At 41.4% G+C, this 16,875-nt stretch overlaps 1 protein-coding gene across 2 annotated transcripts in view; it reads right to left on the bottom strand.

Annotated features, from left to right (window-relative positions):
- HNRNPLL (heterogeneous nuclear ribonucleoprotein L like) overlaps nt 1-10,417 on the bottom strand; it is a 41,517-nt gene extending 31,100 nt beyond the window's left edge. For both annotated transcript variants that reach the window (XM_047782256.1, XM_047782257.1), the window contains exon 1: nt 10,232-10,417. In XM_047782256.1, the coding sequence (XP_047638212.1) occupies nt 10,232-10,417 (186 nt within the window). The remainder of the gene's footprint in view (nt 1-10,231) is intronic.
- Between the last annotated feature and the right edge of the window lie 6,458 nt (nt 10,418-16,875).

Here is a 16,875-nt window from a genome sequence, read left to right as displayed (position 1 = left end):
TATATTTACAACTAGCCACTGGGCATCTATCTCTCTTGTATCACTTCAGAAATGACTTCAATAGCAACATTAAGTATCCATCAGTAGATGAATGGATAAAGATCGAATCTGTAACCTCACGGTTCCTGGTCGAATTAATTTCTGCTATGCCATGACGGGAACTCCCTTTTTTAAATAATTTTTTTAAAAGAGAGAAATTACTACCATGTACAATTCATTTATATATATAAAAAAACTATTATAGATAGATTTTTTTTCTTCTAAAAGTATTAATGTTTTACCAGTAAAATTTAAGAAAAATTTTAAGAAAATTAAATCCCTTTCTAGTTATAGAGACTCAACAATTTTTCTTATCTTTTAATTTTTTTTTTCTTTTTTTTGTCTTTCTGCCATTTCTTGGGCCGCTCCCGCGGCATATGGAGGTTCCCAGGCTAGGGGTCTAACCGGAGCTGTAGCCACCGGCCTACGCCAGAGCCACAGCAAAGTGGGATCCGAGCCACGTCTGCAACCTACACCACAGCTCACGGCAACACCGGATGATTAACTCACTGAGCAAGAGCAGGGACCAAACCCGCAACCTCATGGTTCCTAGTCGGATTTGTTAACCACTGCGCCATGACGGGAACTCCTCTTATCTTTTAATTTTTTTAACAATTTTTATTTTTTCCATTATAGCTGATTTACAGCGTTCTGTCAATTTCTACTATATGGTAAAATTTTTCTTTTTTTTTTTTTTTCCTTTTCTAGGCCTGCACCCATGACATACGGAGGTTCCCAGGCTAGGGGTCTAATCAGAGCTGTAGCTGCTGGCCTACGCCACAGCCACAGCAACTCAGGATCCGAGCCCCATCTGCAACCTACACCACAGCTCATGGCAATGCCAGATCCTTGACCCACCAAGCGAGGCCAGGGATAGAACCCGAAACCTCATGGTTCCTAGTCGGATTCGTTAACCACTGAGCCATGACAGGAACTCCAAATCTTTCTTTAAAGATGCAAGAAAACAGTTTTGTGCCCTGCCAATAAAAAATGTTAGAGTTTGAAGAAAAAAAATAATTTAAATATATAAAGTAACCATGAGACTACTCTTACACTTCTCAAATCCAACAAATAAGTTCAGTCCTTTGCAAATACTAATTCAACCCTTGGAATTTCATTTGAACTGCTTATGCTGAGTCTTTTCTATGGTTAAACAGATATTCACTACATGCCACTACATTTGAAATGATTGTACCCGATGTATACCAACACCATTAGCAACCTATTCGCAGCCTTAACAAATGACTGCCTCAGTGGAACTCAACAACCAAAAGTACATTATCATCATTAAGCTCTTAAATATTACTGGGTAACAATAATGCAGAAAGCTCTACATACCTAAAAACCTAACTTAGAGGATACATTTAAAGTATAAATAAGTGTTACTCTAAAAATAATTAGACAATAATAAACTGCAAGAAATTAGACAGTCATCTCCATTGTTCCTTAGAAATCAGCTGGCAAAGGACTAAAAGCAAAAAAAAAAAAAAAAATTGGCATAGGCTCTTCAAAAAGTAGTGGAAGATTTCAGATTGAGACTAAAGAGAGACAACAACCAAATGTAACATGGGAGCCTTCATTTGATAATAGATAAAAACTATTATAGGAGTTCCCGTGGTGGCGCAGTGGTTAACGAATCCGACTGGGACCCATGAGGTTGCGGGTTCGGTCCCTGCCCTCGCTCAGTGGGTTAACGATCCGGCATTGCCGTGAGCTGTGGTGTAGGTTGCAGACACGGCTCGGATCCCGTGTTGCTGTGGCTCTGGCGTGGAGCAGCAGCTACATCTCCGATTCGACCCCTAGCCTGGGAACCTCCATATGCCGCGGGAGCGGCCCAAGAGATAGCAAAAAAAAAAGACAAAAAAAACCAAAAAACAAAAAACTATTATAAAAGACATCTCAGGGAAAATTGGAGAAATTGAAACATAGACATCATATTAGGTTGTATAATAAAATTATTTATTGTCTTAGGTATCATTATGATGATAACGACTATGTGATAAGAATACCCTTATTCTTACGAAAGCTGTGATATTCAGGGTTGAACTGTCATTATGTCTGCAACTCACATTTCAAAATAGTATGGGGTATATGCATATAAACACAGATATACATATATAGAGAAAATCCCAAAAAGCAAAATATTCAAAACTGCTGAATCTAGGTAAAGAGCATATGTAATTAAACATTTTACATTTAAAAAGCTAGGAAATTGTTTCATTATATAAGATTCAAGACCTACAGAAAGGTATGAAGAATAAAAATATAATCATTAACTCACTACCAATCAGTTGAACACATCTTTTCCTATCTCCCTTCCCATCACGAATAATAACTATCTTGAATATAGTGCTAAAAAACATGAGTATTTTTCAAACTGGTCTTCTTAACAAAGAAATGGATTACAGAACCAATTTAAAAATCTCTCCAAAGATCTGGTTTTTACATATTATTAATTATATTTCCTAAATGAAAGAGATCAAGATATAAGTCCTTCTCTAAAAGCTGGAAGATGTTAAATGCAATCAATATGATACTTAGGGGAAGGCATGATTATCTCAACCCCAAAGCTGAGAACATATCCCATACCCTCTGTATTTCCCTTAATCTAACTCAATGACTCTGCCTTTCATGAGTACCTTGACACATCTCTATCTTTAAATTATGTCCCCTTTTCTTGAACTTAAAATTCTCTCATCCTTTCTGTTGTTTATTTTAAAAAGGAAAAAAACCCTAGGGTTGTTTCCAAATATAAAACTGATATACTAAAAATATCTTTTCAAACTATTATTTTTACCACCCCTCTTCTTCCCCCTCAAATACTAACACATTTCTTCTATCAACATTTTATCTCTACCTATACTATGTAATGGTGATAAGAAATCTGAAATCAACAGATTATTTTACTACTTTAAAATCACCTACTTTAAGTATCATACTATGCATCTGAATCCTAAATTGGTGAATAAGTCAGTACTCTTTACTCCCATCTATATATTAATACTTTAATCTTGTCTTCTAAAACTTAAGGAGTTTTTTTTAATCCTTTCTCATACAGAAGCCCAAATTCTTTCCATTTCAAATGTTTAGTTATCTAGGCTCTCTTTTAGTCTATTTATATCTGACTTTATTAGACTAGAAACAATATTCCAAATAAGTACCCAGCAAATGGAGGCATGCCTACAATTTACATATACTTTCTTCATTACTCAATCCCTTCTTTAGGTATACTGGGTCAACTATAACGGAGGTATTATTTGGTCCTCACTGCAAAGTATGGACCAATTACAAACTTCTAGCCCTTCAAAGCCTATCTCAAAGACAAAGTCCAATAATGCCAATCCTGAGTGCCAATTTTGACTACTGCAGATTGAAGACCATGTTCAACTAAAGAGAAGGGAAGCTCAGCAGCCTGTAAGTGAAGTTTCTATCATCTCTCATATAACAGAAACCTGTAAACTCACAAAGGCCAGGCACAATGACCTCAGGCCTTTTGTTTTCCCAACATCTCCAAGCATAACATGTGTTTAACAGCCATTGAACAACCTCTTCTGCCCTCCAACAAATACAGGATTAAAAAAGACCAACTTTGGAGTTCCCTGGCGGCCTAGAGGTTAAGGATGCGGCGTTGTCACTGCTCTGGCATGTGTTTGATCCCTCACCAGAGAATTTCTGCATGCCGTAGTCACAGCCAAAAAAAGAGACCAAAAGAAAAAACATGACCAACCTCAAATTCAATTAATTCATCCCCCAAATTCCCCAAAACCAAACACACAAAGACCTATTCCAAGTGATTATCCTAAACACCTCCAACAACAGGAAAACAAAATTCTTACTAACATGCATTCAAATTGGTCTCCCTATAATTTTTTCTTTTTTCTTCTTCCTTTTTTTTTTTTTTGGCTTTTTAGGGCTGCATCCACAACGTATGGAGGTTCCCAGGCCAGGGGTCCAATCAGAGCTGCAGCTGCCAGCCTATACCACAGCCACAGCAGCGAGGGATCCGAGGCCTGTCTGCGACCTACACCACAGCTCACGGCAACACTCAATCCCCAACCCACAGAACAAAGCCAGGAATAGAACCCTCAACCTCATGCTTCCTAATCAGATTCATTTCTGCTGCACCACAAGAAGAACTCCTCCCTGCAATTTTCTATACATAATGGCCTTTCTTTCTACTCCTCAGAACAGCATTTGCATCTTTGGACATTTACTGGCTCTATGATCTTATGCTACTTAAGATACTTAAGTACTTAGGATACTTACTCAACCTTCTCTTTTTCCTTTTTAGGGCTATGCCTGCGGCATGTGGAAGTTCCCAGGCTAGGGTCGAATCAGAGCTGTAGCCACGGGCCTATACCACAGCCAGGGCAATACCAGATCCAAGCCGTATCTGTGACCTACAACCTAGATCATGGCAATGCCGGATCCTTAACCCACTGAGCGAGGCCAGGGATCGAACCTGAGTCCTCATGGTTTACTAGCCAGATTCCTTTCCACTGAGCCACAATGGGGACTCCTACTTACTTAACCTTTCTTAACCTCAGTTTCGCTTTTAAAAAAATAAGAAAACAAAATCCTCACCACTTAAAATTACAACAAATAAATTAGACAAATATAAAAGTCTAGCACAGTGCTAGATGTAGTTCTTGAACAAGGGTCCAATAAAAATTAGTTGCCACCTCCTATCCTTATCTTCATTCCCCTCTTCTACCATAACCTTCCTATTATTTGTCATGATTTCTTAAATCACAACTAAGTTTACTCTTCAGGCTGAGTACATCTCAGATTCTCCTGTCATTCCTCTTATGATGTGATTTTGAGTGCCTTCTCTATTCTGGTAATAATTCCCTAGATACATTAGAATTGATCTGGAGTTCCCCTCGTGGTACAGCGGAAATGAATCCAACTAGGAACCATGAGGTTTCGGATTTGATCCCTGGCCTCACTCAGTGGGTTAAGGATCCGGCATTGCCGGGAGCTGTGGTGTAGGTCGCAGATGCGGCTCAGATCTCATGTTGCTGTGGCTCTGGTGCAGACTGGCAGCTTACAGCTCCGATTAGACCCTTAGCCTGGAAACCTCCATATGCCATATGTGTGGCCCTAAAAACACACACACACAAAAAAAAGAAATAAAGAAAAAAGAAAAAAAAAGACAAAAAAAAAGAATTTATCAACATAGTACCAAGAAATGAGTATAATGTTTTCAGATATTTAAGACTGTCCTCCCTTTTACTTGGGATACTTCATATAGACCAAGGACAAACTAGTTTAAAGGACAGCTGCAAAACATCTTTTTATTCATACTATGTTTAGTATGAATAAAAAAAAAACTAGTATGTTTTTTTCTTACTAAATTAAACTATCACATTTCTTTACTTGGTCTTTTTCTTTTTCCTTTTTTTTTTTCTTTTTGCATGCTCGCAGCATGCAGAAGTTCCCGGGCCAGGGATCAACACAGGCCACAGCACTGAACGCCAGATCCTTAACAGCTAGGCCACCAGGAAACTGGGTTTTGCCTACCCAGAACCCATTCCCCGTTCTTCTGGTTAAATGCAAAAACAAATAAAAACTCCTCAACCCCTTATTATTCCACTAGTTGTCTCAGTCAAACAGTCATGACACCCTAACTTCAGAGGCAGTCCACTGATTGGCTGGGGATAGCGAGACATAAAAAAATAGCTGATCAGAGGGGATAGATATGGGCTCTGGGGGAGAGACTGTGTTCTCTTTATTTGTCAGCTGTAAGAATGTAAGCCTAGGAGTTCCCATCATGGCACAGTGGTTAACGAATCTGACTAGGAACCATGAGTCAGTTGCTGGTTCGATCCCTGGCCTTGCTCAGTGGGTTAAGGATCCGGCGTTGCCGTAAGCTGTGGTGTAGGTCGCAGACGCAGCTTGGATCCTGCATTGCTGTGGCTCTGGCGTAGGCCAGTGGCTACACCTCTGATTAGACCCTTAGCCTGGGAACCTCCATAAGTTGTAGGAGCGGCCCTAGAAAAGGCAAAAAAAAAAAAATGTAAGCCTAGTTTTATCACTACACAGAGGAAATAGAGATGGAACACAGGAAGAGAGAATCTAGTCCCTATGACATCATCTAAATCCCTAGATCCTGCCATGCCCAAACTAGTGCCACACTTGAAATTCCTAGTTATATGGCCCAATAAAGTCTCTACCCCTGTCCCTTTTCATTTTATTTAAGTTCATCTGTGTTGTGGTATAGCTGTAATTGCAGGCTTTGGAAATTGTATTCAATACCATATAGAGGGAAAAAAATTAAATGATGCAGAATCATAGATTTTCAGATTTTTTTTTTTAATATACTCATTACTAAGAACAGCACCTAGCACATGATAGGGCTCAAGTATTACTTTTTAATAAGCTAAGAGATCACAGTGATAATCTAATCCAACCATCTCATGTGATAGGTAGCAAGTTGAATTCCAAAGAGGTTAAGTCGCAAAGCATGTTGGCAGCAGAGCCAAGACACCTGCTTTGGTTGAGCTTATGGCTCTATTAACAGCACTTTTCACTATATGTACTAATATGAAGAAATAGTCACTTGTTAAAACCCAAAAATAGGAAAACCTATTAACTTTTCATTTACATCCCAAAACTAGGCCTAAAATTGTTGCTCTAACAGCTTAGCTAAATGTGACATAGGACATTACTATCACAGAAGCTTCAAGGCTCTAGCACTTACCTCCATGGTACACAACCTTGAACTTTTTTTTCTTCAGAACGTAGTTACTATGCTCACTGTCACGGTCCCTAAACTTTTACTGTGGGAGCTAAGCTAACAAAGAGACTTCATTCTCTCTTCCATTCTACATTCATCCCAGTAAGTCATCATAATATTCCTACCATCTCTGTAATTCAGATCAAGTTTAACAGTATATCTTAAATTCAAACTAGATTCTCTACATAAAGCATATTCCTTTGATTGGAAATCCTAGCATCTTTATTTTTAGCTTGGCATTTTGCTATTGTACAAGTCTATTGATTAAAAGATGAAAAACTTAAATTTTCACCTCATCAGCAAACAAATCACTTTAACAATCTTTGATTTACCTGTTTATTCACCAGCAGAATAGAGTAAAAGAAAAACCTGGAAGTCTCTAAAGTGAATTAGCACTCCATAAATCTTTACTGATACCCATCTTTATAAAAGCAGATCTTTTCTGGGTAACCTACCAATTCAATTTCTCAGTTAATTTTGCCTAGTGAAGCGCTAATAGTTAGAAGTCAAGCTGCTTTCTTAAAAGCAAGGAGATACAGAAATGTACTGTTAATATGATCTTGAAGATCATGCCTGCTAAATTTAAGAACACAATTCACTGCACAAGAATAAAGTAACCGTATAAATACTCAGCATGATATAATCAAGCACTCCACAGACAAGTTTTGTTGAAGACACAGTCCAAAGAATTTGAAACAGTCTGGGAGTTTTTCCTCTTCAAAGTCCTAGAAGACACAAATTTGAAGGGTGTCTTTTCTCACACCTGAACTATAAACTCATTTCTCCTTACACCTTAAAACATCATGATCATTCACAATGATTAATTCATTTTTAAATTGGGAGCATTTGTAGAAAGTTTTTCTTAAATACTTATACTCTTCTTTAAACATAATTATTATTAAAGCACTTAAGGAAACTTATGAGAAGCCAACAATGTAAACATCTGAAGTCTTACTGTACTTCTACAAACTTTCAACTAGAGTTGGAAAGATGACCCAGGACTGTACCTAATCTGTATTTACTTAAAGTTTGATCACAAATGTATTTCTTCTGGGGCTGGGCTGAGGCTGAGCCAAACTCTTTTCAGTTAGATGAATTACCATATTTCTGGATAATGATGCACTCTATAGAGAGTAAACTTCTATTCAGGGCATTCCTGTCCTAGTAAAATTTTATTATGTACAGGTTTCCATAGTTGCAATGATTTCAAAATAGTACCCAAAATCACAAGAAGAAAAATGTTTTAAAAACAGGAAAAATAATCCTTCATTAGATTTCACAGTGCAGTATTGGTTCTACTGTTAAATAAAAGCAATTCACACAGTGGAAGCTCCCGTCCTAGCTCAGCGGAAAGGAATCTGACTAGTATCTGTGAGGCCACAGGTTCGATTTCTGGCCTTGCTCAGTGGGTTAAGGATCTGGCCTTGCTGTGAGCTGTGGTGTAGGTTGCAGATGCGGCTCAGATCTGGTGTTGCTGTGGCTGTGATGTAGGACAGTGGCTATGCTCAGAATGGACCCCAGGCTTGGGGACCTCCATATGCCGCAGGTGCTGCCCTAAAAAAAAGACCAAAAAAGAAAAAAAAAAAAGAAAAGAAAGAGAGAAACATACCGGCAGTAAGATAAAATTTGAATTTATAACTAATTCTGCATATATTAGTTTCTGCCTGGGTAATTTAAATGCTGTATTCCATTAATAACTGAACAACTTCAGGTATGGAAAGCATGGAAAGTTCAACTTTCACATTTTAAAGACTAACACAGAATAGTAAACTGACTTTCCCAAAGTCACAGAGATTATATGCCAGCTAAGACTCCTGACTCTCCCCAAGACCTATATCCGCTGCTAGATACAATTAACTAAAGATGTATTAATTGTAAACTATTTTCTTCCCAACATCCAAAATAATATACTACTGGCTTAATAATGTTTTCAAAAACAATTTTTTTTATAAACTGGTTAAAATATCTTTCCAAGACACTTAATGGATGACATTTCATGCTACTGCACAAAAACTCAAGACTTTCAGCAGAAGAAATACAATGATCCAATGCATCTAAACATCAGTTACAATATTCTTGTTTCCAACTTCCACATAAGATTTGCTTTGAACTGAAACTTCCTAAGAAGAAATGCACTTCCTTTATTTATACTTTTAAGTTACATTTTGAATATTCCAAACAGCTAGGTACAAAAGTGGAAAGAAAGCAGTATCTAGCCATAAGAAAGCTTTGTTATTTAGAGAAAGAAAAGTTCCTTTTTTAAATGTGTTGCGACCTTACCCTATTTGGAAACTAACATGAGGGCTACTGACCGGAATTTTTTTTTACAAAAAAATGAAAACAAGAGCTAAATAACATCTAATTTGCCTCTGGTAAAAGGTGAGAAATCTTAAAATATATGTGAACAATTTCGTAAATTTCGGCTAAAGTGAGCTTTAAAAAAATCACAATTAAAATGTTTCAAGTGTTAAAAGAACATCTAATCATCAAGACAGCTTAAGTGCACCAAAAAGAACAAAAATGTTTGCTTTGTTCCCTTAAAATCTCCATCCAACGGAAGCTGAGTTACCACTTGCTGTGAATAAAACGATTTTCACATTCCTTCTGCCTCCAGCTAATCTTTCTGATGAGAGAAATAAGAATCTAGGAACGTGTGTTTGATGCAGTCCTGAATTCAGTTCCGCTTTTCGTGGAGCGATTTGGAACAAACTGCCCGTGAAGAACTGAGGTGATTTTAAGATTCATTTTACTTGGAAGTAGTGGTGTGCGAACACCTACCAACATATTTTCTCACCGAAGACCTAAAAACTGTACTGAGCAATAATCATGAAACTGGGGAGCAAAATATGTGCGCCAGGACAGCCAAAAATAAAAATTTTCTAATTAAATCCCTGGAGGACGCGGGGCCGGGGGGGGGGGGGGGGACGGGAGGGCAGTGTGAACGCCGGAGCGTAATCTGTCACTTAGCTACGGTTCTCCTCAAAACCTAGGCGAAGAGAGCCCCGGGCGGAACCGACGCCACCATCCTGTGATCGCGACCGGCGCGCAGATGCTGGAGCAAGGGACTGAAGAAAGCGGGTCGTCGGACGCGGGCCACTCGCCCGCAGAGTTAAAACTAACAAAGGGCTAATCTCGCACCCGAGTTCCCAGGAGCGGAAGCGGCAACGCCTCCCCAGCCGCCGGGCCCCGCGACCCTTCCCAAGTTCAGGGCCGGCAGTGGACTCGCGGCGGGGCCTGCGGCCAGGCCGAACCTAGATTCGCGATCCAGGTGCTGGAAACAGGTAGGGCAAAGGAAAAAAGACGCAAAGAGAAGAGCCGGCGCTTCCCAACCTGGTCAGCGCAGCAAAATGGAAAATGAGGCGGGCGGAAGGACTCGGGGCCGAGTCCCCGCCGCGGGGCCCTGCTTCCCGGGGAGCCGCCAGGCACCGAGGACCCGGCGCCGCGCTTTGTTACCGGCTGTGAGAAGCTCCGGCCGCCGCTGCCATCGCCCCCGCTCCGGGGCGTCGCTTCCCGGCGATTCTCGCCTTCCTCCGCAGAGTAGTCGATTTCTCCCTCCTCGGTCTTGAGGCGCTTGGCCTGGCTCTCGTATTCCCGGTCCTCCTCATACGTCTCCCTAGGGGAGGATGAGGAGGAGGACATGGCGGCGGCCGGAGGGACCGGCCGGCAGGCGTGTGGGGGTGGCGGCGGGGCGCGGGCCTCGGACGCCGCCGGCCAGTCCTAGCCACCGGCAGCGCTTCTTCAGAAAAGGTCTGTGCGGCCGGGCGTCCGCGGGGGCCGCGCGCCCTGGAGCCGGGTGGGTGCAGAGAGCGGGCAGGATGAAGGGGGCGCTCCAGGAGGAGGCTCCGGAGCGGCCGCTCCCCTTTATCACAGAGCCAACATTCAGCCTCTCCCTCTTCCTCCGTCTCCAAAGCCTGCCCCGGGGAGCGAATCTAAGGATCGGGACGCGACCGTGGCTTCCGGTCTTCCCTCCTCCCCTAATCCGCTCCTTGCCGCCCAGGCCGAGCCTCCACCCCCGCCTTCGCGGCCGCCGCAGAGGATCAAATCCAGCAGCACCCCGCGGGAAGCGCCCCCCAGCCCGGGCCTTGCTCTCTATTGGCAGAGGGAAAAGTCGACCAGGCTTCCAATTGGCTCTAAAGGCCGTTCGTCAAAAGCTGCCCACTGTCAGGCCTCCCTCCCCCCCCCCCGCCCCGCGCCTTCAGAACTCGCCGCTGGCCTGCGAGTGACGACCGAGCAGCACCTGCAGCGCAACGTCCTGGAGCGGTTGCTACACGGCGGCCGTTAGCGCTGTTGGGCCAACCGGAGGTGAGGCGCGGGGCGAACCCCGGCGGGCCAGGAGGCGTGCAGTGGGACCGGGGCTGCGGGTGTTAACCGCCCTCCCGCTAATTTAAATGCTTTTATTACTTCTCTTCAAAGGAGAAAATCCCTACAGATGTACCTCACACAGCCCTAAAGCTCCGGGAGGTGAAGCGAGCAAAGGGCTTAGAGCCGTGAAAGTAGCCTTCTCCCATTGTTGTGTGCAAAATCTCATCCAAGTGGACGGATTCTCTCCCCGCCGCTAGGTAGATGTTCGAGAACAGTCAACATGCACTGAAGTGCGGGTCTAAAGAAGACGCTCCACACGGGCGACTGTCAGTTCGATCAGTTAGTACTCGTGGGTCTTCTGGACTCTTCTTTCCTGACAATTATAGCGAGGGGTCTTGTATCAAGTCCCTGCCCCAACTAAATGTGCTTTAAACCTTCCATATAAAGTTTCATCCTTCATCTCAACCTTTTCCTTTCTGGGCGATCGATTTATTTCACAATATCATTTATCTTTTGAAAGACACGAAAGCCTATCAAAGTTGTCCTTTGGACCACACACAGCTTGTTTCCTCTGTGGAGCCCTGTGGCCTCCTCAAGCTTCTGGTTGCTGCTTTCTCTTTTTGCAACGGTGCCCTTTATAAGCTACCTATTAGGATATTCTGTTTTAAAAACTAGACGCGCTTGGAGACAGGAACTGGGCTTTTCTCATCTGTGCAAACCCAGTTCCTGTAACAGTCCCCAGCACAAGTTACATGCTCAACAAGGCTGAATGAGTGGTCCTTGGGAAATAAAGGTCCATTATCTTTCAGGAGAGGAACTGGCAAATCTAACGCAACCTAACTGCCTTCTGTGACTTAATCCTTGGAGAGTTGCCTGGGATCCAGTCATTTAAATGTTTCTGATATCCTTGGCGGTCAGATGCTTCCCAAAATGTGGCTCTTCCTTTCCTAATGGTGTGGATTGTTTCCTCCCCAGCCTATTCTCTCTCCTTTCCAAAGTTATTTCCTAAGGGGAAAAAAAAAGCCATTTTTATTTATTGCTGACAGTGCTTTAATCTACAGTGTTTTGTACTTAACAATTTACACTGCCTGTCATTTTGGAATCCACTTGCAAGCTTTTTCACAACACGATACAGCTATGATCAAATTTGTGTGCGCCTGCAGGTGTACACGACAAAATAGAACTAAAAAACAATTCGAAATTTTTTTTAATTACAATAAAATGGAAATAGAAGAAATATCAAGGAGGGAGCTGCAGAGCTGGCTATACATGAGGAAATCTGGACAGAACACGGAACAATAAGCAGAGCTAGAAGGCCTTATCCAAACTTTCAAAATATTTCACGTGATAGTGAAAATATTTAAATGCTCAAAGCCTGCTTCCAACCTACGAATTATACCAGGTTAAAATGCAGCTCTCCCAGCAACCTGGCCTTGTGGAACCTTGCTGCTATATGCAGTATTTACTTCTCTAGCAGTAGGTTAGCATCAATATGTACTAGTATTAAACTTAATTCTGGAGTTCCCATCATAGCTGAGCAGAAACAAACCTGACTAGCATTCATGAGGATTCAGGTTCGATCCCTAGCCTCACTCAGTGGGTTAAGGATCCTGCATTGCAGTGAGCTGTGGTGTAGGTCTCAGACGTAGCTTGGATCTAGCATTATGGTGTTGTAGGCCAGTGGCTACGGCTTGGATTTGACCCCTACCCTGGGAACCTCCATATTCCATGAGTTCGGCCCAAAAAAGACAAAAATAAATAAACAATTCTTTTTTCGATCCCTTCAAATCAAACTGTTTATTTATTTTTGCTTTTTAGGGCCGCAACTGCGGCATGTAAAGTTTCCCAGGCTAGGGGTCTAATCAGAGCTACAGCTGCCAGTCTTCTCCACAGCCACAGCAACGCTAGATCTGAGCCGCCTCTGCGACCTACACTTCAGCTCACGGCAGCGCCAGATCCTTAACCCACTGAGCAAGGCTAGGAATCGAACCTACAACCTCATGATTCCTAGTAAGATTAGATTCCACTGCGCCACAGTGGAAACTCCTCACACTGTTAATTTAAAAGACTAAGAGTAGGAGTTCCTATTGTGGCTCATGGAAACAAACCTGACTAGTACCCATGTGGCTGTGGGTTTGATCCCTGGCCCTGCTCAGTGGGTTAAGGATCCATGCACTGTGGTATAGTCCAGCAGTTGTAGCTCCGATTCAACCCCTAGCCTGGGAGCTTCATATGCCACACCTGGAGTCCCCCCAAAAAATAAATAAAAAATAAAAGACTGAGAAGTAAAACTCCGAAAGCATGTTTAAGGGATGTAGGTCAGTGCATTGACTGTGAGTGACCTTTGAGCTTGTTACAGATGAGTTGTTCAGTGACAGTAAGTTCTTAGATATGGAAAAGGCTAGCTACTCATTACTAGAATGTGAGAAGAGCTAAAGAAGGAGAGCATAAAGTTTATTCTGCATGATTTAATTTAAGGGAGATAAAGATATTACATACTTCCCTGTAGCCGGAAATGCCTTTGAAGCTCAGAAACTGGTCCCAAATGTGTGAAAATAATCAGTTATTTAACTCAACCTGAATCTCTTTTGCACTACCTTATATACAGCCTCAGGACTCAGGCCAATTGTCTGAATGCTTGATTGGATTGGCTGCTGTTTATTGGGGTAGGCAGCAGCCATGAGTTCCCATTGACACAACTCAAAAGGGGACTGGGGGTTATGCTAGAGTGGGAGACAGGTCCAGGGAAGGTCTGGGGAAACTCATAGTCAAAGTCCTTTATAATTTAATCCCAAATTGCTGTTTAGTTTTAAATCTCATTGCCAACCTATCTAAAGTAAATTATAAGACATTGTACTGGGTGATGAAGAGACTAGAAAACTATATGAGCTGATTTTTGCCTTTGCAAAGCTTACAGTTTTAGTTGAGGAAAGAAGGCACATACCCAAGAGATAGGCTACAAGGCATAGCTAGCATACATGTGACAGTAACAGCCACTTACAATATACCGGGCACTGTGCTAACCACTATAAGAGTCATGTCAATAAATTCTGACAGAGACCTCCTAACAGAGGTATTATTATTACTATGCCCATTGTACAATTAAAGAAAGTCTAGAAGTTAAGACCTGCCCTAGAGCCACAGTTAGTAAACTAGAGAGCCAGAACTATAACCCAAGCATCTGATTGCAGAGCCAGTACTCTTAGTCAAAAAGAATGATTTAAGTATTGTAGGGTTTTTGTTTGTTTGTTTGTCTTTTTGCCTTTTCTAGGGCTGCTTCTCGCAGCACATGGAGGTTCCCAGGCCAGGGGTCTAATCCAGGCTATAGCCACCGGCATACGCCAGAGCCACAGCAATGCAGGATCAGAGCTGCATCTGCAACCACCACCACAGCTCACGGCAACGCCAGATCCTTAACCCACTGAGCAAGGCCAGGGATGGAACCTGCAACCTCATGGTTCCTAGTCCGATTCATTAACCACTGCGCCACGACAGGAACTCCTAAGTATTGCCGCGTGATGGTGAAATATACTGCCACAGATACACAGATGGAATTTAGAGTCACTTATCATGATACTTATTCATTCCCTAATTTCTACCAGGACTTATATAGCTATAACTCTAGGAAGACATAAATAGATTATAATTATTACTTTTTTAATTGGCATAATGAAATTAATTTAGCTTCCATATGAAATTACAAATATAATGAATGCACTGTTGTATTTATTTTAAAATGTAATTTCTATAGACAAGACCTAGAAATCATAAGGAAAGTCACCATTGATGCATCATTTGAACAACTGGAGATGCAAATTATAAGATTTTCATACCCAAACTCAATTTTCAATATTGCTATTTCACTGAACATACAAAACTTTTGTTTGCTGCCTCCGCTTCTGCAAAAACCAAATAAAACTTCACCTTACTCCTGAGCAATATTTCCAAAGGATTGGCACCCCAGAGGTATATTTTAATTAAGACATGTTTGACATGAACTCCAGCTTAGAACAAAGTCCATTCAGAGACAAATCAATTAGTTCCTATGAAAGTTTGTCAAATCAAGAGTATACTATTTGTCATACCACTTTCCTTGTTAGATGGATATCACCAAGAATGAGCACTATGGCTCTGTTACTCAAAAAACCCCTTAATTTTGATCCACATTTGGTTATGGTGAAAAGAAGCCACCGTTCCAGGAGAATGCGCCGTGCAGGAAGTGCCTCAAGCACTATTAGCTCTCTGTGTATTCAAGTGTAACCACAGTGGTATTCTCTTTCAGATGCTGTCGTCAAGCACATCTGCTTTGGGGCTGGAACTACCACTGTATTTGGCCTCTTAAAAAAATAATTTGTGACAAATCTGCAAAAAGAAATACACTTACCCTAGAAGGATATCTGGTGTATGGCCAGATAATGACAGGTAAAATTCAGATTATTGTTGTATGTTATAGCCACTTACCCTTAGTCTTAGAAATAATATTTAAATGATTTTCACCATTCTCTCTGACTCATATGGATTGGTAGTGTTTAGACATCTTTAAAAATAATTTTAATAAATAGAGTAAAATCATAGCATCTGTCCCCTGTTGAGAGTAAATAGAATTTATCAAAATAAATTTATCTTGCTTAGGAATATAGGTAAAATGAAATTAACTGGTGGCTAGCTGCTCACATTTAACAAAAAGGTATTCAGTGCTACAAATCACACCCAATTATAAGTGATCAGTAGCATGTAATACCTTTCCATTAATATGAGCTCTCAATTCTTTTTTTTTCTTTCTTTTTTTTTTTTTTTTTGGTCTTTTTGCCTTTTTAGGGCCGCTCCCACAGCATATGGAGGTTCACTGGCTAGGGGTTGAATCAGAGCTGCAGCCTCCAGCCTACACCAGGGCCACAGCAATGTGGCATCCAAGCCGCATCTATGACCTACACCACAGCTCACGGCAATGCCAGATCCTTAACCCACTGAGCAAGGCCAGGGATGGAACCTGCAACCTCATGGTTCCTAGTCAGATTTGTTAACCACTACGCCACGACGGGAACTCCAATTCTTTTCTTTTTTGAGTAAAAAAAGAAAAATCTTGGATATGGCCTATCTTACCCCATCAAGGAAGTTTCCATGGTAAGCAAGTTACCAATAACCCCTCATTCTTTCCTCATCTTTGATCTTGAGACTACTATAAAAATAACAAGGAATGCTAATGATAACATATAAACTAGGTTTTATTTAGACCTTAGGGGGTTTTTTTGTGGGGTTTTTTTTGGGGTTTTTTTTTGGGGGGGGGGTTAGACCCTAGTTATTTTGACTTTGCTGTCTTTAGCTTTCTTGGCCTGGCAATATCTTTGCATTCTTAACTATGTCAGGGGACGTTTTAATCAAATGGTACAGATTTTAGACAGATTTGTATAACTATTTCTCTTGTTGCTATTTACTTTCCTAAACCATTGCAGCACTTTCCCCACCCCCATCCCTAAGACCAGAAAAGTAATAGACCACCTTTAAGGCAGAAGAAAAGTATCTTGCCTTTATGTCTTTTTTTTTTTCCCCTGTCTTTTTGGTAACCACAAGTCAGCTATTGGGTTTTGCCTAGACCTGTGCTGTCTTATACAGTGGCCACTAGTCCCATGTGGCTATTTATATTTTAATTAATTAAAATTAAATAGAACATAAAATTCAATTTCTGAGTAACACTAGCCACACTTAAGTGATCACTGGACACATGTACAGTTGGCTGCTGCATTAGACAGTACTGCATTGGACTGAACTATAACATAAAGGATGAATGTACCTCA

The sequence above is a fragment of the Phacochoerus africanus genome, chromosome 5, assembly GCF_016906955.1.
Source record: "Phacochoerus africanus isolate WHEZ1 chromosome 5, ROS_Pafr_v1, whole genome shotgun sequence".
NCBI lineage: Eukaryota > Metazoa > Chordata > Mammalia > Artiodactyla > Suidae > Phacochoerus > Phacochoerus africanus.
This window is presented reverse-complemented; position numbering and strand designations above follow the sequence as displayed.